This window comes from Mya arenaria, chromosome 8, assembly GCF_026914265.1.
Source record: "Mya arenaria isolate MELC-2E11 chromosome 8, ASM2691426v1".
Lineage (NCBI taxonomy): Eukaryota > Metazoa > Mollusca > Bivalvia > Myida > Myidae > Mya > Mya arenaria.
Window position 1 is genome coordinate 17515787 of NC_069129.1, and position 21857 is coordinate 17537643.

The 21857-nt window shown below is 38.1% G+C and overlaps 1 protein-coding gene across 1 annotated transcript in view; it reads left to right on the forward strand.

The window, feature by feature from the left end:
* The window catches only part of LOC128243080 (HEAT repeat-containing protein 3-like), a 33549-nt gene continuing 11692 nt past the window's right edge, over positions 1-21857 (forward strand). The window contains exons 1-12 of the mRNA XM_052960592.1: positions 1-263; positions 5265-5437; positions 9391-9478; positions 12223-12323; positions 13192-13301; positions 14046-14177; positions 14834-15012; positions 15770-15869; positions 16413-16501; positions 17502-17564; positions 18344-18426; positions 19140-19276. Coding sequence (XP_052816552.1) covers positions 120-263; positions 5265-5437; positions 9391-9478; positions 12223-12323; positions 13192-13301; positions 14046-14177; positions 14834-15012; positions 15770-15869; positions 16413-16501; positions 17502-17564; positions 18344-18426; positions 19140-19276 — 1399 coding nt within the window. The 5' untranslated portion in view covers positions 1-119. The remainder of the gene's footprint in view (positions 264-5264; positions 5438-9390; positions 9479-12222; positions 12324-13191; positions 13302-14045; positions 14178-14833; positions 15013-15769; positions 15870-16412; positions 16502-17501; positions 17565-18343; positions 18427-19139; positions 19277-21857) is intronic.

Consider the following 21857-nt stretch of genomic DNA (forward strand, 5'->3'; position numbering starts at 1 on the left):
TGCGCCCATGCGACGTGCGTCATTATCGTAAATAATAAGCAAATTTTGGCGTCAAAACTTGACTTCATGCATAAAATGACACAAATATTCGAACCATTTGATAAAATATATATTTAATTATGGGCAAGTCAAAGAAAAAGAAGTTTAGTGGTCAGAAACCGCGACCGACCGGTTTGCCAAGCGTGAGGGAAGCTGAGGCCGAGGTGGAACTGCAGGGAACGTCAGACACGACGCCTGCGTCGCTCCAGGCCGTCATTGAGAAGGTAAATACCAATCCACTTCTACTTCGTTAGGCCAAAGACATACTAGCTTCACAGGCCACTAAAGCGGTATATTATAAGCATTTCAAATGGTATTTCACTCATTCTCAAACTTTCGGCCAATACGGATGGCAGGAATTCTGAAATTCTGATCTTAACACTCACGGTAATTATCATCCTTAAAAGAAAGTACAATATCTCTAGGTACGTTTTCCTTATATGGGCACGCTCGATAGGTTATATTTTTTTGTATCATGTGTAGTATTAACCATATGTAATAGCTAGTGTATTTTACGTTACTTTTCATTTCAATGTATATCAAGACTCGTATAATAAACAGATACATAAAAACATGAGTTTATATCAACGTTTATTAACAGGTCAACACTAACTATTTGAACAACAAAGCAGTCTGAATTCATATAACCGTCATTAAAACTGTCAATGATTTTCTAATTAAATGGATGAATTGTATGTAATGATATTTTAACACAGAATAATTTTCGTTTTTATTAGTATTTGTACTTAAATAATATAGCATCATGTTATCAGTAAATTTTACAGCATTCTATTGTAATTAACCCTTTAGCGCATGTATACGAGATAGGCCGACATAGCTCATTACCAGATGTATACGCATTTGGCCGACCGTATCCATTACTGGATGTAAACGCATGGCCCGCATATTTCAATAGGGTCATTTCAATATTTCAATTTTGCATCTTTCTTTTTGTAAACAATATCCCGGATGTTTATAAAATTAAAGTTTAACCTTTTGTGTATTGATTTTCCCTTGAAAATATCGTCTGCTAAATTGAGAAGGTGTTTATACTCCCAATCGCAGGTGTGATATCCCATTGTGACGTAATTAGACCACGAGCTAAGTACTGTATGGAATTTCCCCCAAATTCATTGATGCGTAAATCATTAAATATATTACGTCAGTTCATTTTACCATTGAAATCAATTGAGATTATATTTACTTAAAGGTAATATTTTGTTTACAAACAAAAGAAACAATTAGTAAATGAGAAAATGATGGGTAAATTTTCTGTGAAGCTTATATAATGTCCATCATAGTTTTGGCTGTAAAATAGGTCATGTGCAAGCGTTTTGTTTGATCTAGATCTTTTTATTCATACCGGAAAATCATTTATCGGCTTTCTTTTTTTGTAAACAATTTTATGAGGGGGTAATACAGTTAAACAGACACCTTGGACTGGATCTCTCAGCTGGATGACACCGGATATTCCTGACATATTTCTGTGTACTAATACACAAGAACATAAATTGTCCGCTTTTTAATCCAGATGGGTCTTTTTTATGATAGGGGTAATAAAAATTAGATCGATCCCAGCATTTTATTACCCTTTGATTTAATGCAATTATGACATTTCAAAGAAATGTTACAAATCCATCTTGAAAATACATTCACAGCTGAAATAAAATAATTTAATATTTCATCATTGACACCATTTATTAGATAATTTAATTATCTATAAAAAATGAATTCACATAAAAAAGATTTGGACACAATTATTTGGAGTAACATTGATTTTAAGGTCATACTGCTGTATTCATTTTCTCATTTTCAAATATCCAGAAAAGTACCTATGCAGATAAGGACTGCTTATCAGTAAGATGGCTATTGACTGGGAGGTGTAATCTGGCCACTTGTCTATGTGCTAAAGGGTTAATCATGCTAACCTTAGTACAAAAGTATAACTTATATCTACGGATAAAAATCAATAGATATATGCTTTTGACAGGCACCATCAGTGTCTTGTAAAATACATCCAATTGTAAACTGAAGAAGGAATTCACCATAAATGCTTTTTGTCACACTTGTACATTAAAAATAAAACATAAACTTGAAACAATTGTCATATACTCATCTCTTACTCAGAGATATGATAGTTTTATATACTTTATACATCTGTCATGTAAAATACGTACATAATAACATCATTGCAAATCTAACTTGAAAATAACAAATTGGAGAACAAAAATGTTTTTACAACGTCGCTTAAGCATAACATGGCTCTTGCAGATGTCTGATGATTATAAAGGTAAAACAATTACTAAAATACGCTCTATTCGCAGGCTTAATAATTGTCACGTAAAAGACAACTGTTTGTTCTTCAATGCATCGTCTACCCTTGCAACGTCGTTACTACTGAGTTTGAAGAATCGGTTTCCCCTGCCGGTAGACATCGGCTCTTCAACTCTACACAGTATATCAGAGGGTTCTACCCATATTTCATCATGCCTTTTAGGCCATTTCAAACAATCCTTCACTTTAGACCCCTTCTCCAAGAATGACACTTCAAATAACCCCTCGTCAATATCAGTGACCTTGCCAACATATGCCTCGTTGTCATACATTGCAGCTATGAACTCTCCTGTTCTAATGTCATCAACATTAATGCCTATCTCTGTGTTTTCTGATGTAATTGTCTCCTTATCTTGTTCCCCGTCCTGTTGGTTTCCACCGTCTGATGCTGTTTTTGTCTTGCTAACTGTGTTGTCTGTATTCTCAGCTCTTTCATCAGTCTTTTCTTTTCTCTTCTCTCCTTTCGACCTCCAGGACAGACTTTGTTCAGACAATACTTTTGCCAACCACAGCTATTACCTTCTGTCCATACGAATCCCTTATAAGTAAAGCATTCGCTACAAACACAGGTTGTATCTCTTACCATAATCTCATTTTCATTTACTCCAACTACAGCATGTAGCTTCAGTGTGCCCTTTACAGGATTCAACAGCTTTTGTGGTATCTCATTCTTTTTGGTACATTCATCATATTCTTTCCGTTCTACAAATTCATACACAATTTTGCTGTCTATCTTTGAACCCCACTCATAAAAGTCCTTTCCACAGGTGATATTCACTTTTCCAGTCTTAATTGCAGTATCTGCAGACCTCGTTACAGCACCCCCAATTCCATCACATGCACCCTTTCCATGACCTGCCTCAAAAAAATGCCAACTCGCCTGAATGCCGTACATGTTAGGGTGCTGAGCGACTACATCAAACATAGATTTATTACGATACTGGGACGTTGGTGAGTCTGTCCAGTAATGTATAAATTTCACATTTGGGCATGTTGCTTTCACCTGCGGTTTGATCTTTTCAATTATCATCTGAACCATTGATGAGTTGTGGTTGAGTACTTCTGACACTAATACCATACTTTTGTGACCCACGGTGCCATTTTCATTGAAATACATAACCACTGGAGAAAGTGTGTGTACTGCTTTATCGAGTGGGTAAGTCTCTTATTCTTGCTTCTGTGATGATTTGGTGGCCAGTTCATGTCATTGAGCATAGATGTTAGGCTGTCTCGATATGAGTGGTTTCTAGTGACAAAGGGTGTTTTCTTGCATTGGACTTTATCAAGTAATCTAATATCATGTTTAAAGTGTAGGTCCCAGACTGCAGCGGAGTATTCAAGATGTTGTCTAACTAGGAAGTTGAATGCTTCTCTTTCTCTGTCTTATGTCTCCTCAGTAGGTTGAGTATTTTATTTATTTATTTTTCTGTAATTTTGGCTATATGTACTGGTTGAGTTTGTAAATCCGAACAGTTTATAAATACCGAACACCTGTTAAATCACGCGTTTGTTTACCTCGATCAATAATTCGATGATATAGATTGATACAGACACTTGCCTTAGCAAAGGATGCGAATTTTCGTCAAGTTTAGGAGAGTATTTTTCTTATAAATCCCTGTCAAAATGTTGAACCAAACATTATTTATGCTAACTTTGAAGTTACTTGAACCAAAACTCGCAAAGATATTGTTAAAAAACTGTCAAAACTGTTCGGATTTACAAACTCAACCAGTATGTACAACTCTCTGCAGTGGTGTATTACTGATGGAATACTACGTAACATTAAACAACATATTTTCTTTTTCTGGTAACGTTGAGAAGGTGGCGCTTTAGGGGTTGAATTTCATTTACCATGTGTTTGACCAGTGAACAAGTGAATCTAAATCTTGTTAGAGTTGTATCTAATACTTCAACATTGGATCAGAGATTTTGTAAATAAAATAAACTTAAGTTACTTTGGGTGTGAACTTTGCACACGTCTGTTTTGTTTGTCTATGAAGATGCACCTGGGAAATACTCCTTATTTTCTTATTACTTGTCAATTTTTTTTTTCCAAATGGTTAACTTGTATGGAATAAACAAAAGTTACATACCGAAGATCAAAATGATGTCTAAAGTGACCTACATGGCCTCCTGCAGACTAATGAAGTAACATCAGAATATTTATATACTGTATTCATCAAATAGTAGAGCTTCCACAGGTATCTGAAAATATTTATATATATATATAGGTATTTTTGTCCTGTATATGCCATTAATAAATTAAAAAATAGCACTGAATCTCCAAACTTGAATGGATGAGTTTTGGCTTCCACAGTGACAATGGCATTAATTATGTGAATGTGTGTAAAACCTGCAAAATTGATTAAGTGTACAAGACGGTCTTGACTTATAAATTGAGAAGGCATCTTGACATGTTAACAAACTTCATCCACTTAAGAATTGGATGACATGGTGGGAAAGAAGTTTAAAAATGTTCAACTCAGCCATCACAAAGTTACACTACCACTCATGCTTATGATGACTGAGTTGTTGAAAGTTAAATCTAGTCATTTTTAGAAAATGTTAAAACATAAAGAGAACTGTTGGTGTTTTAGATCATGTGAAATGTGAAGGCCTTATATCTAAAACACTTTCAAATAAGAAATAAAATCAAGACTTGTGAAGGACAATACTTGTTTATGATGTACATACCAGTACAAGTTTACAGAATCAAGATGCTATATATAGTTTAAGAGAAATCATTCGTTATCTTTGAAACAAGACTGAAAAAAATGACCTGACGTGAGCTGTCCAAAAATTTGAGCCGTTGCAGATCTATAAGAAAGTGAACACTTTGCTGGTCGGCTATTATTTGATCATTGCTTGTTCAATTTCTATCTTTCTTACAGCTACAAAGTCCAAATGAGGACAACAGAGAGTCTGCATGTACCAGTATAGCCAGCTTTGTGTCCCACCCGGGCACGGCACAGGCACTTCTCAAGTTAAATGTGGTGAAAATCCTTGCACCCCTCGTCCTTGATGGCAGCTGGGACATCAGGCACAGAGCTCTTGGGGCTCTCAGGTTAGTTCTAACCCTTTGCATGCTGGATAAATTGTCGTCTGCTCAAAAATGTTGTCTGGTTTATTCTAAATTTCTTTCAATTTACTTAAAACTTTGGGGATATATTGACTGAGTGGCAAACAGCTTGGAACCTGACCAGGCGCCGAGTTACTCGGCGTCTGGTCTGGTTCCAAGCTGTTTGCAAAGCCTTTAAAATCGCCATCAGCAGCTTAAGGGCTAAGGAATTTTACAGATGCATACTGTAAATCATTGAGTATAGGACTCACTTTTCCCCCAGAATTCTTTAAATAAAATGTCTGCGTCTTATATACAGTATAAGGCTTTTGGTGTTTGGGGTCCATTTCAAGTTAAAATTTGTTTGTTTACATTTCATTTCAAAGGGACACTACTCACATTGATTGATGGTTTCAGTTACGGTATTTTCCAATTCTTAAAAGTCAGTTCAACCGAAACTTATTAAAAACCTTGAACAATTGTTTATAAATTATTCAATTGAATTATTTTACTTAGTTTTATGAGCATCAACCATCAAACAGTCTTTGGCAGGTACTCATTTGAACAGATTTTTTAAAAATCTAATCTCAAAATTATTTCAATTGCAATAATTTTTCTATTTCATTTTGGCAAAACACAGCATTTTCTGCCACATTTTGATATATATATCTTCTTATTTGTACTTTTGTTGATGTCATATCACTGTAAAAAGTATTTCATTCACAATTCAGATGTCTGACCCCATAAAACAGGAATGTGTACTTGATAAGCACCCTTACACCCTAACTTAGCAATCCACATTGCATTTTATTTTGGTAAAACTAATTAAAGTAATTATATTACATGATTTTGTATGTTTGTTGGAAACTTGTGTATTTCCGGTATGATTTGAACTGTCTGAATATCATCTTTACAAACTATTCCATTATGAGCAACAGGCTTTTATGGTTTTTCTTATGTTTTTTCTAAAATTTCATAAAAACTATCTCTACTTGCATTGACCATAATTTTATATTTCATTAAAATGTTGAGACAAATGGTTCGCCCGGTAAGCAAAATCGGTAGAGCGTTGGACTCTGAATTGGACAACCCAGATTCGATGCCTGGGCGGACCAGGTCACTGATTGGTTATGAAATCTTATCCCAGTCAGTCTGGTTTTCCACAAATGCGAAAATTAAACACTCATATATAACTACATATATTATTTACGTAAAGCATTTTTAGCTCGATTATTCAAAGAATATGGAGAGCTATACTACTCACCCAAGCGTCGGCGTCGGCGTCACACCTTGGTTAAGGTTTTGCATGCAAGCACACATAGATTAATATCTCAGCAACTACTTGAGGTATTGCACTGAGACTTTATACAATGGTACTCAACTATCCAACATACTTAATTAACCAAGTTAGATAACCCTTAGTTGCATTTAATGCAAATAATAGGCCTTTATTATTCCACTTAGAAATTCTGGTTAAGGTTTTGTGTGCAAGCACACATAGGTTAATATCTCACCAACTACTTGAGGTATTGCATTGAGACTTGATACACTGGTACTCAACCACCCAACCTACAAAATTAACCAAGTTAGATAACTCTTTTTTGCATTTAATGCAAATAATTGCGCTTTATTATTCGACTTAGAAATTCTGGTTATGGTTTTGGGTGCAAGCACACATACTGTAGGTTAATATCTCAGCAACTACTTGAGGTATTGCATTGAGACTTAATACAATGGTACTCAACCATCCAACCTACTTAATTAACCAAGTTAGATAACTCTAGTTTGCATTAAATTTAAATGATGGCCCTTTTTATTCGACATAGAAATTCTGGTTAAGGTTTTTCATGTAACCACTTTTAAGTCAATACCTCAGCGAATACATCATGTATGGCATTGAAACTTTACACACAGGCTCCCAAACATTTAACCTTCTTCTTTAATCAAGTAAGATAACTCTATCTTTCATATTATATAAGTTTTGCCCCTTTATTATGAGACTTAGAAATTCTGGTTATGGTCTTGCATGTTAGCATACATAGGATAATATCTCAGCAACTACTTCATGTATTGCATTGAGACTTTATACAATGGTATAAACCATCCAATGTAATTGAATAACCAAGTTAGATAACTGCATTTTGCAAATAATGGCCCTTTATTATTAGACTTAAAAATTCTGGTTAAAATTTTCCAACTTTTCAATCCTTACACTGAAAAGCGGCAGAATAGTCGAGCGCCCTGTCTCTGTGACAGCTCTTGTTATACCCCCACAAACGAAGTTTGAGGGGGTATATAGGAGTGAGCTTGTCGGTCGGTCGGTCTGTCAGTCTGTCGGTTTTCATGGTTTCCGGACGATAACTCATGAAAGGCTAGACAGATTTGAAAATTTTTTGGTACACAGGTGTAACATCAGAAGATACAGGTCAAGTTCGATATTGGGGCTGGTTGGGCCAAAGTCAAGGTCACTGTTACTAAAAATAGAAAAACGGTTTACGGACGATAACTCATGAAAGGCTTGACAGATTTGAAAAAATTTTGGTTCACAGGTGTAACATCAGAAGATACAGGTCAAGTTCGATATTGGGGCTGGTTGGGCCAAGGTCAAGGTCACTGTTACTAAAAATAGAAAAACGGTTTACGGACGATAACTCATGAAAGGCTTGACAGATTTGAACAATTTTTGGTACACAGGTGTAACATCAGAAGATACAGGTCAAGTTCGATATTGGGGCTGGTGGGGCCAAGGTCAAGGTCACTGTTACTAAAAATAGAAAAACGGTTTCCGGACGATAACTCATGAAAGGCTAGACAGATTTGAACAATTTTTGGTACACAGGTGTAACATCAGAAGATACAGGTCAAGTTCAATATTGGGGCTGGTGGGGCCAAGGTCAAGGTCACTGTTACTAAAAATAGAAAAACAGTTTCCGGACGATAACTCATGAAAGGCTAGACAGATTTGAACACTTTTTGGTACACAGGTGTAACTACAGAAGGTACAGTTTGGTACACAGGTGTAACATCAGAAGATATAGGTCAAGTTCGATATTGGGGCTGGTGGGGCCAAGGTCAAGGTCACTGTTACTAAAAATAGAAAAACGGTTTCCGGACGATAACTCATGAAAGGCTAGACAGATTTGAACAATTTTTGGTACACAGGTGTAACATCAGAAGATACAGGTCAAGTTCGATATTGGGGCTGGTGGGGCCAAAGTCAAGGTCACTGTTACTTAAAATAGAAAAACGGTTTCCAGACGATAAATCATGAAAGGCTTGACAGATTTGAACAATTTTTGGTACACAGGTGTAACATCAGAAGATGCAGGGCAAGTTCGATATGGGGCTGGTGGGGCCAAGGTCAAGGTCACTGTTACTAAAAATAGAAAAACGGTTTACGGACGATAACTCCTGAAAGGCTAGACAGAGTGGAACAATTTTTGGTACACAGGTGTAACATCAGAAGATACAGGTCAAATTCGATATTGGGGCTGGTGTGGCCAAAGTCAAGGTCACTGTTACTAAAAACAGAAAAACGGTTTCCGGACGATAACTCATGAAAGGCTAGTTTTTCTTGTCAGCAGTGTAACTTCTAAATTACCCAACAGATTTAAAAAAAAAAATACATGCATGATAAAAGAAGATGCAGTCTGCAGTAACCTTGGAGTTATGGCCTCTTTTCAAAGGAATGGTTTGCCATTCCTGTGTCCAGGCGGCATTTGGGGGTATTCGTCACTCCTGTGACAGCTCTAGTTTATATTCATTACTTTTACAAAAGATACAAACATCCATTTTTTCTGCAAATGCATGAAATGCGGCACATAACGACGTGATCTGTCTTCTACCACGATTGAGAATTTCAAACGATCTTTATGTCATTATTTTCATTAAAACTATCTCTACTTGCATTGACCATAATTTTATACTTCATTTGTATTCCACTGAGATTATGTTGGCAGGAACCTGAGTGTTGATGGAGGGGAGGAGGTGTGTCGGGAGATGATTGACAAGGATGTCCTCACACCGGTCCTGGCCCTTGTAAAACAGGTAAGGCCAGGTGAGAGTGGTCTAGTGGTATAGGTGTCCGCCTCTCACCCAAGAGATTGTGGGTTGGACACCCATCAGGGTGAGAGTGGTCTATTGGTATAGGTGTCCGCCTCTCACCCAAGAGATTGTGGGTTCAATCCCCATCAGGGTGAGAGTGGTCTAGTGGTATAGGTGTCCGCCTCTCACCCAAGAGATTGTGGGTTCAATCCCCATCAGGGTGAGAGTGGTCTAGTGGTATAGGTGTCCACCTCTCACCCAAGAGATTGTGGGTTCAATCCCCATCAGGGTGAGAGTGGTCTAGTGGTATAGGTGTCCACGTCTCACTCAAGAGATTGTGGGTTCAATCCCCATCAGGGTGAGAGTGGTCTAGTGGTATAGGTGTCCACCTCTCGCCCAAGAGATTGTGGGTTCAATCCCCATCAGGGTGAGAGTGGTCTAGTGGTATAGGTGTCCACGTCTCACCCAAGAGATTGTGGGTTCAATCCCCATCAGGGTGAGAGTGGTCTAGTGGTATAGGTGTCCACGTCTCACTCAAGAGATTGTGGGTTCAATCCCCATCAGGGTGAGAGTGGTCTAGTGGTATAGGTGTCCACGTCTCACTCAAGAGATTGTGGGTTCAATCCCCATCAGGGTGAGAGTGGTCTAGTGGTATAGGTGTCCACGTCTCACTCAAGAGATTGTGGGTTCAATCCCCATCAGGGTGAGAGTGGTCTAGTGGTATAGGTGTCCACGTCTCACTCAAGAGATTGTGGGTTCAATCCCCATCAGGGTGAGAGTGGTCTAGTGGTATAGGTGTCCACGTCTCACTCAAGAGATTGTGGGTTCAATCCCCATCAGGGTGAGAGTGGTCTAGTGGTATAGGTGTCCACGTCTCACCCAAGAGATTGTGGGTTCAATCCCCATCAGGGTGAGAGTGGTCTAGTGGTATAGGTGTCCACGTCTCACTCAAGAGATTGTGGGTTCAATCCCCATCAGGGTGAGAGTGGTCTAGTGGTATAGGTGTCCACGTCTCACTCAAGAGATTGTGGGTTCAATCCCCATCAGGGTGAGAGTGGTCTAGTGGTATAGGTGTCCACCTCTCACCCAAGAGATTGTGGGTTCAATCCCCATCAGGGTGAGAGTGGTCTAGTGGTATAGGTGTCCACCTCTCACCAAAGAGATTGTGGGTTCAATCCCCATCAGGGTGAGAGTGGTCTAGTGGTATAGGTGTCCACCTCTCACCCAAGAGATTGTGGGTTCAATCCCCATCAGGGTGAGAGTGGTCTAGTGGTATAGGTGTCCACGTCTCACCCAAGAGATTATAGGTTCAATCCCCATCAGGGTGAGAGTGGTCTAGTGGTATAGGTGTCCACGTCTCACCCAAGAGATTGTGGGTTCAATCCCCATCAGGGTGAGAGTGGTCTAGTGGAATAGGTGTCCACGTCTCACCCAAGAAATTGTGGGTTCAATCCCCATCAGGGTGAGAGTGGTATGGTGGTATAGGTGTCCACGTCTCACCCAAGAGATTGTGGGTTCAATCCCCATCAGGGTGAGAGTGGTCTAGTGGTATAGTTGTCCACGTCTCACCCAAGAGATTGTGGGTTCAATCCCCATCAGGGTGAGAGTGGTCTAGTGGTATAGGTGTCCGCGTCTCACCCAAGAGATTGTGGGTTCAATTCCCATCAGGGTGAGAGTGGTCTAGTGGTATAGGTGTCCACGTCTCACCCAAGAGATTGTGGGTTCAATCCCCATCAGGGTGAGAGTGGTCTAGTGGTATAGGTGTCCACGTCTCACCCAAGAGATTGTGGGTTCAATCCCCATCAGGGTGAGAGTGGTATGGTGGTATAGGTGTCCACGTCTCACCCAAGAGATTGTGGGTTCAATCCCCATCAGGGTGAGAGTGGTCTAGTGGTGTAGGTGCCCACCTCTAACCAAAGAGGTTGTGGGCTCAATCCCCATCAGGGTGAGAGTGGTCTAGTGGTGTAGGTGCCCACCTCTAACCAAAGAGGTTGTGGGCTCAATCCCCATCAGGGTGAGAGTGGTCTAGTGGTGTAGGTGCCCACCTCTAACCAAAGAGGTTGTGGGCTCAATCCCCATCAGGGTGAGAGTGGTCTAGTGGTGTAGGTGTCCACCTCTAGCCAAAGAGGTTGTGGGTTCAATCCCCATCAGGGTGAGAGTGGTCTAGAGGTATAGGTGCCCACCTCTAACCAAAGAGGTTGTGGGCTCAATCATATTTTCTGATGGGCTCTCAAAATGGACACCAGTACTGGTTTCATCTCAGGAAACGGACTTAAGAGTGATTCTATAGGCTATCAGCTTTGGTCACAATAGATCTAAAAGAAATGAGTACTGGATATAACTAATTAAACAGCTTGGCCTAGTCCAATTACCATTGAAATTAGACTTATAGACCAACAAGCCTGAAATCTAACACTAGTGATTGATATAAAAAACAAACATTAAATTTGAATTTGAGCCAGTCCTGATGGCAATATACCAGTACTGTGTAGGGCTTGTGGGCTTGTGATATTTCGACAACTGGTCCAAACTGTCAGCTTTTGATATATTTTTCATGCCGTGTTAAATTAAAACAAAGCCTCATTTTTTTTTTGAAATTCTGCAAAATGCTGTGGCTTTCCCCCTTTCTCTAAATATAATGTGATTGTATTTCAATCATCCAAACATAGCATACATGTCATGTGTTTCAGACAATGCATGTACATTATTCAGTACAGCATTCATAAAACAAAGACTATATTCCACAGTTCCCAGTTGCTGGCCAGTTTACTGAGAAGTATACGGAGAGAATGTTCGGGATGGTGTGTGAGGCCTACAGCCATGCATTCTACCTACTGCTCTACCTCTGGTTTGCTAACAATTTTTACCTTATACCTCATTCCTATTATATATTATACAATATATAATAAACTTACGCAGGCAACAATTTTCACTGTTACCCACTAGCGCACTGTAACCCACTGACATCATAGTAAGATGTGATATGGGGTTTACCTTCTACCAGTCCACATGCCGTTTAGGAGCTTTGTTAACATTTGGTATCAGACGAAAAAATTTGGCACTGTAATATTAGTAAAATTCTTAACCCATATTTAAAGAAAGAAAGAAGTATACAGTTGTTGCATGGGCAATTGTAAAACAGTCAAAACTGTTGTTCCAAGGTGGAGGGGATGACTTCTGAACAGTTGTCCTGAGACCAATAGTTCATACTGTTTACCGGTCAACAGTTCAAAACATTGTAATGTTAATTACTGTTCGTTAAACAGTCAAAAATAATGAATTACATTTATATAGGGCATGAGGTAATAAGAAGTTTTGTTCAGTATATTAAATAAAATATATATTGCTTTCCTTGAGGGACTGTTGACCGAGACTTCAGCATTATGGATTAATATACAATCTCTTTCTTTTGTTTAAACCGCTTAAGTCATTTATAACAGGATCAAACTTGGCACACAATTTACCTTCCTGTTTTTTTTTCAGACTTTTCAAATACATGAATTTTAAAATAATCTCCACAAACTATTTCTGTTTTGTAAAATAAAGTTTAAGCAATCAATTATGGCTGAATGAAATATCAAAATCATCATTTAAGTTGATATTTGTATAAGATGTCAAGAATTAGTTCTACAAGCATTTAAAGTACACATTTGCAGAATTGAGAAGTAAGCATGAATGCTTTTTTTAAGTCCCTCTTCTGCTTGTACTTATTGTAGTGAGGGGAGCAGTGTGGCGGTATCACAAGTCAGCCGAGACAAGCTGGAGCCTGTTGTTTGTACGATCCTGGACTCTGAGCACACAACGATGGAGCTGAAAGTGGCTGTAGGTGGGTAGAATAAAACAATTGGGCTAGATGGCAATGTATTACGATTTCTAATCCAAACATTTCATTCATGATAGCAGTAATTCATACAAGCAGTGTTTCTGTAAGGCTTTCCAGGGAATTTGCTCAGAAAACCAGGGAATTTTGTCCTCAACAAGGGAGATTTTAATTGATCATCATTAATTGCTCCGGCGAAGACATTATTCAATTGCATCTTCTTCTTGTAAAAGCATTTTATTCCATTTGTTGCCACATTGTACACAAGATATTTAGCTCCCCATTCAAAAGAATGAAATTGCAATTAAACTATCTGCAATAGTCTCAATGCTGGCTAAAAACAGGTCCCTTGTACCATAGTTTTGGTATCCGTATTGTTGTGCAAAAACTAACCTCAGCCATAACTCAAAAAGATGATGAGAGTGGTCTAGTGGTATAGCTGTCCGCCTCTCACCCAATCAGGGTACTTTCTCATAATCTATCAAAAAAGGGCACCAGCTGTGGTTTCTACCAAGGGAACAGACTTGAATGTTTTTCTATAAGCTGTCAGCTTTCATCACAATTCAGCTAAAAGAAATTAGTATGAACTCAAAATATATCTCTCTAACCTTTAGAAAATCATATATAACTTGGTACTCATAATCTAGGTCCATAACTCTTTCTTAAGTGATTGTTTATCAACCGTTCAAAATGTATGAGCATTGACGTCTGCTTCTGACACTCTATTTTTGTTGTAATCAATGGTTTCAGGAGAGTTTCTGCACACTGTGACGGAGGACAACAGTGACATGCGTACCCCAGACCTGAGTTCATGTGTTCTCCGTGTGATGTCACATCCTGTCGATACATCACTGCACTTATTTCTCAGGGTTCTTGCTTCTGGTAAATGAGTTACTTATCAATTTACACCAATTAAGTTTTATGGTTGGCATGATTCTATGGGAAAATGTGGTCTTGAACTGTACTGGAAACTTGAGTTTTTGTTGGTAACCCACTTGTAAGGCTTTGTGACCACAAACCAAAGACACATGCATCCAATCAGGGAGTCAAACCGGGAGTGTACATACCTCTGCATTAACTGAACAATCCAATATTTATCAAAAATTTGTGTCAAGTTTACATTGGTGTTGAAATATGCATATATTTTTATTTTTGATAACTGGCCTTTCTTTAGTCCCTTATAACAGAATTAAGCTTAGCTCACAATTCTTATTTTGATATAATTTATGGGATATTTATATTCTTTGGACTTATTTGTATAATGACTACAATACACTCATTTTGGTTAAGTAAAATCAAGATTAAGTACAAAATTTGGCTTTATAATGAAATAAGTCACTTAAGCTTGTTATGCTGACGAACTTTCGAGAAATTGGGGTCTGGTATTTAAAACATGGACATAGTGTGGAAGATTTTAATTTTGATTTCAATCAAATTTGATTGTATGTAACACATTTTCTTGAGTTGAAAAATATTTTTTCTTAAAAACAATTAAGTTGAGGTGACATCCACAGTATATACTCTGTATCTCCCTGCAGGCATTCTCGTAAACTTGGAGGGATCCCAGCTGACCAGTGCAAGGGCTGATCTGGTTGTTCCCATAGTAACCAATGTTGCAGAGGTGCTGGCTGTTGATGTGGCGGCCATGTTGGTTCCAGATGGAACAGTCCAATCTGAGGCTGACGAAAAGCAGGAAGAGTCCACTTCAGACAATGAGGTATAGCAGCTGTTTTTACAAAGTTACATAAGATGATGTAAAACATTAAAACATATACTTTCATGCTACGATTGAGTGCTTTAACATTGTTTCTTCATAGTCGAATGTTTCTTCATAGTCGAATAGTTCAATTGATTACATTTAAGGAATGAATTGCCTGATTGATGTCATTGTAGGGGTTAAAGTATCCATGGAGTTGCCCGGACTCCACACACTTTAACAAGCCCAACTGCTTTTATATCCCATCAATCACACAATTCATTACTTATATCTACACCAAACATTCATTATTTCTTTTCAGAATTGTTAATAAAATACTTAATTTCATTTTGGAAAACCTTACAGTAAATCTTTCTCACCAATGCCAATAGAATGACCAAACCAATTTACACAATTTAGTGCAAAAATAGTCCAAAGTAAAATCATGTAAAATTAAAATGATAATAATAACAAATCATAAATGACAGCATGTTGATATAAAACAATTGGTGGACTACTTACACAAAACAAACATCCGAAGATGTTGCGTTCATTGGAAAATATTGGCAAATGCCGAAAGGTCGTTCTGACATTGAAGGAATGGAAGTTAAGGTGTAGATGTTGTAGTTTGACTTCCTTTGACAGACAACCTCCCACAAGTGATCAGGCGGAGCAAGGCTCCCATTCAAGTCACATTATCTACGTTTTAGGTATTTTAAGTATTGGTTGTTGAGATTGAAGTATCAATATGTGTGAAGTGTTCTTCTTCTATATACAGGCCGGTAACAAGCTGAAGAAGAAAGGGGAGGATGTGGAGAATATATTGAAGGCCCAGAAAACAGCCCTTGAAATAGCCACTAATCTCTGCTGCTCTGATGGTGAGCGTCCTTTTGTTAGATACAATAAATTTTATTTGTTACGTCCATAACGGTTTGGTTAGGGTTACATCCTTATCAAAAACAGGTAGGGTAGATAGGCTTTTTTTTATTATTAGGCTTTATATAGGAATGATTTTGTTATCATTGGAGAATGGTGTTAAAGAAATCTTCTGTATAAAGCTTTTAAGGTTTTAAACTACATATTTAAACACTGACTTCTTTGTCGTGTCAAGTCTCATCCTATCATGTACTTGAAAAAGAAATACTTGAAAAAGAAATACTGTTGAATATTCCCCCAAAACCATTGCACGTACACTTTCGAAAGTTCTTAAGTATCTTGGTCAGCATGGACTGTTGTGCAATTGCCATTTCTATAACACTTCACTTGCTCTTCACTTGCTCTAGCATGAATTATGGCCCTTGACTAAGCAAAAAAATGGTCTGAGAAATACCATTCCTGTGTCCAGGCACCATTGGGGGGTATTTCTTACTTCTTTGATAGCTCCAGCTACAAGCCTTGTTTGGCTTTTTTTGTTGTTTCAGATGATGAATGGGAGGAGTTAAACAGCAGTGAGTCGAGTAATGACGAAGCTATGGATGTGACTGGGGAAGACGCAGGGGCAGAGGGAATGGTACGTTTTTTAGGTTTCATTGCTCTTCATGCTTTTAATGTACCTCTGAATAGGCCCAACCCTTAGTAGGCGGAGCTATATATTCTCTGGCCACTGGCCGCTGTACATACAATAAGGTTTTTAGATGTATAGAGACCATGACAGTGTTGCTTTTCCCTCTTGCTGTAAAAGATATTGCAATACGTTACAAACATAATAATGCTATAATCTTGATCTTGGTGAAATTACAGGCTTCAATATCAGTAAAATACTTTAAAGTTACAGATTATCAATCTCAATTGTAACTCATTCTAACATGGAAAACCCATGTGTGATTCAAATTGTATATGTTTTACTCTTTTAAAAAGCGCAATTCTCATAGTTCATGTTGATACAAATATTTGATCAATATTTTATAGAAAAATAATTATATAGATAAAAATGTACTGGAATCCAATGTAATATTGAGTTGTTATTTAAGTACATTTTGTGTTCTAGAAATACATTTCTTTAGAATATTAAGCAATGATGTTTGTCAACAAAATGCAGAAGAAATTCTGATTTTAAAAAGAATTAAACATCGATAATTTGGAATAATGTCATGCTGTAATGTTGCAAACATGAGATGAGATTTACATTTCTGTATTTTTGTGATATAGGGGTCTGGTCTTGTCTTTAATGATTATTTCATTGAGATGGATTCCTTCTCATGTTCTTGCTATGTAAAAGTACCCTCGACTTAAATGATTTTCAGCCTCTCTTGTAGTAATAACTTTTCCTCCCTATTTTTTTCATTGGTCATTAAGTAAACAAAAGTACAATTTTTTGTTCTACCCGGCCCTCAAAACCTGGGTCTGCGAAGCCAAACGAAGTATTTTTTAATTGAGGCCTGATGAGTAAATTTGCTTATCATATTGTGAAATATTTAAACTGTTTAACTCCTGGAAAAAGGTAATACATAATAGCACGTGTTACTTAAAAGTTGCTTATCTTGATTATAATGATTGTTGATTTCTTTCAGGATCAGCTCTGTGTGTCAACAGAAATACACTCAGCTTACCTGAAGTGTGATATAGTCTCAAAGGTAATGTTTAAGTGTTTCAACAGAAACGATATACTGGTAGACTATTTATACTGTGATGTTTGAAAACTATTTATGTTAAGCCATTTTTCCCATGTTAATAAAACAATATTTGAATAGACAATAATTATAGATCTTCGACAATGTTAGATTTCGAATTCGCATATGCATCTCTTTTTAAGCCCTTAGTTTTTTTCTTCTTTGGGGGGGGGGGGGGGGGGGGTCATATATTTGCCCTTGTCCATCCACCTGTCTGTCTTCATTCTGTCCCTCCATAAAATACTTTTTTACATGTAACTGCATAGTTTTCCTAGTTTCATGAATCTTCATAGGAATATTGTCATGGGAACATGAGTTGCTTGTTTTGTTCTAATATATTAAAGATGCTCTATTACTCCCAAATAGATTTAACACATTCATTGCAATTGTTTTTATATACCAAAATGGATGAACAAATGTCGAAATCAATGATGTTTATGAAGGAAACCAAGTTCATTTTAAAAGAAATGTGCAGAAAACACGGTATTGCTACCTTATGGGACCATAGTAGATTGCAGTAAATCTTTTAGCATTCACCAACCATTTAATATTTTTGCGTTTTCAGCTATTAAATACACGGTTATAATATTGTTAATAGTAGTTAATATTTTCCATAAATGCATTATTTAGTTAGTAGTCAATGGTTTATCACTCAAACTTTACATTTGTTTTAAAATGTGTATGTATTGATTTTGAATGAGAGTGTCACTTTAATGAATAAATTTGAATTTCTTGTAACATAGGTGATGAAGTTAGCTCAACCAGTTGCACAGGAGGACTCACAGCATATTGATGCACTGTCAAACAACAAACAGATTCTCAACAGGTAACTATCGGGATTAATCTCTTATCAAGCTGTATGTGTGCATGAAACTGCTGGGAATTATAGCTTCTGTAGTTAACCCAGCTGCACTCTCACAGATTTACCATTTTTACAACTTTTTTTTATTTTTTGTCTTGGAAAGAGCAAATTGTTGCATAGATATCTGCAAACAAATGATATAAGATTGCAGACAAAAAATCAGATCGTCGATTTTCATATTTCCGTTCAAAAATTAATGTTTTATGGCTTAAACTATTATTAAGGGTTTAAGAAAAATGCATAAAACATCAATTTTTGAACTTATATATAAAAATCTGCGATCTAATTTTTTGTCAGCAGTCTTATACGACTGGTTTCTATGGATATTCACAAAAATTGGCTCGTTCCAAGACAAAAAAATTAAAAAAGTTGTCTTAATGTTCAATCTGTGAGAATGCAGCTTTAAACAAACATGTATATCAAGGCCCATAACTCTGGCAATAATAAATGTTGAAAAAACAGCAGATGAGAGTTGTTATCAGTTTATTAAATATACATGGTCAATTAATTTTGCTGCACGATCTCATTACAGAATGAATGGATTAGCATCAGTTTATTATTAATATACATGTACAAATAGTTTTGCTTTGCATTATCACTACTGAGAACATGGATAAGTTATCTTCAAGAGTACATGAACATGAAATAATTCATGCTACAACATTACACTGTTTCAGATTCAAAGTGACCCAGACTCATGCACTTCTCTGTCTTAACAATCTAGTCAGTAGTATGGACCCTGAGGCCCTGGGAGGAGCAGACAGATTGTATACCCTGTGGCAGGGCCTTCAGCAAATGGCCACATCTAAGTCATGTAAGTATTCTGGGGACCCGGGAAGTGCAAACAGACTGTATACTATGCGACAGGGCCTCAAAGATCATGCAAATATATGGAAGCCAGTTAGGGGGCAGGCAATCTGACTTTATACCCTGTGACAGATGGCCAAATCTCAGTCATGTAAGTATATTTAAGCCCAACTCAAGTAAACTCAAGTATACTGAGGCCCTGGGGGCAGACAAACTGTATACCTTTTGACAGGGCCAAATTTCAGTGATGTAAATTATTTGAGACACTGGGATGGGAATACATACTGTATTCTTTGACAGGGTCACATCAAAGTCATGTAAGATGTTAGTTCACTGAGGCCCTAGCAGCGGCAGACAGACTGTATACACTGAGGGACAGCCTTCAATAGACAGCCAAATGTCAGTCATGAAAATATACTAGGGATGCAAACGAATGGGAAAATTGATATTCGAATATTCGGTTATTCTTTCGATCGAATATTCGAATATTCGATTAACAAAATTAATATTTAAGAAATGTAGTTAACTACTATTATTATTCTCTACATTTATAGCCGGGGCTTTTGCCATAGCCGGTACACGCGACGGACCCTGATAAATCCAACAAAAAGCAAAATATTTTGAACAAATAAAAAGCCAAATTAATTTCAATTCCACAGCATTCATATTTGCAAAAAAAAACATGATCGTAAATTCCCGGTCGAATGTCGTGATCACCAACGGAGGGTCTTTCCGTAGGACGAGAGCCTCGTTCTGGGATTGATCTCTACTTAATATATCTATGTAAATCCAAACCTAATCGGGGATTAGTTCAGTAATAAAACGAAAATGACCCTGAATTTTGACTCATTAATTGTACAACATTATCCTAAAACGCTATACTATACAGTTACATTTCATCGCACGAGCGACATTTTGAAACATGGAAGATAGTTTAGAGCACATAACTAGCACATGTCATTCATATTATTACGCGATTTGAGCTATATTGCACAACTTAATTGGCAGCCATGACACCACTTTGGTTGCTGTTTCCGTATATCTTTTATTGGCATGGTCATTAAAATTTACCGAAAATAATTGTTTGATGTCACTTGTCTAATAGCCATTTTTCGTAAATTTACGGGTACTGTTTATATAGTCGCCGACGATATGTCCCTTATTAACATGTGACACGTGTATAGTGTCATAGCGTTCACGCCCCTGGCATAAGGGATCAGTCGTTGTAAAAAGACAAGTGAATAAATACAACAACACAGTTGTAGGCAAAAGGTTTATTTGTTATCAAACAAAAAAAACATCGAATATTCGAATACCGATTTTGACATTCGAATATCAAACGTTCGATCGAATATTCGAATATTCGAATATTCGTTTGCATCCCTAAAATATACTGAGGCCTTAGGAAGAGCACACATGCTATACTCCCTGTGGGACAGCCTTTAACAGACGGCCAAATGTCAGTCATGAAAATATACTGAGGCCCTTGGAGGGGCAGACAGACTGTGTACCCTGTGGGACAGCCTTCAACAGACGGCCAAATGTCAGTCATGAAAATATACTGAGGCCCTTGGAGGGGCAGACAGACTGTGTACCCTGTGGGACAGCCTTCAACAGACAGCCAGATGTCAGTCATGAAAATATACAGAGGCCCTTGGAGGGGCAGACAGACTGTGTACCCTGTGGGACAGCCTTTAACAGACGGCCAAATGTCAGTCATGAAAATATACTGAGGCCCTTGGAGGGGCAGACAGACTGTGTACCTTGTGGGACAGCCTTCAACAGACGGCCAAATGTCAGTGATGAAAATATACTGAGGCCCTTGGAGGGGCAGACAGACTGTGTACCCTGTGGGACAGCCTTTAACAGACAGCCAAATGTCAGTCATGAAAATATACTGAGGCCCTTGGAGGGGCAGACAGACTGTGTACCCTGTGGGACAGCCTTCAACAGACGGCCAAATGTCAGTGATGAAAATATACTGAGGCCCTTGGTGGGGCAGACAGACTGTGTACCCTGTGGGACAGCCTTCAACAGACAGCCAGATGTCAGTTATGAAAATATACAGAGGCCCTAGGAGTGGCAGACAGACGGTGTACCCTGTGGGACAGCCTTCAACAGACGGCCAAATGTCAGTCATGAAAATATACTGAGGCCCTTGGAGGGGCAGACAGACTGTGTACCCTGTGGGACAGCCTTCAACAGACGGCCAAATGTCAGTCATGAAAATATACTGAGGCCCTAGGAGGGGCAGACAGACTGTGTACGCTGTTGGACAGCCTTCAACAGACAGCCAAATGTCAGTCATGAAAATATACTGAGGCCCTAGGAGGGGCAGACAGACTGTGTACCCTGTGGGACAGCCTTCAACAGACAGCCAGATGTCAGTTATGAAAATATACTGAGACCCTAGCAGGGGCAGACAGACTGTATACACTGAGGGAAAGCCTTCAATAGAGGGCCAAATCTCAGTCATGAAAATATACTGAGGCCCTAGGAGGGGCACACAGACTGTATACCCTCTGGGACAGCCTTCAGAGGACGGCCAAATATCAGTCATAAAAATATACTGAGGCCCTAGGAGGGGC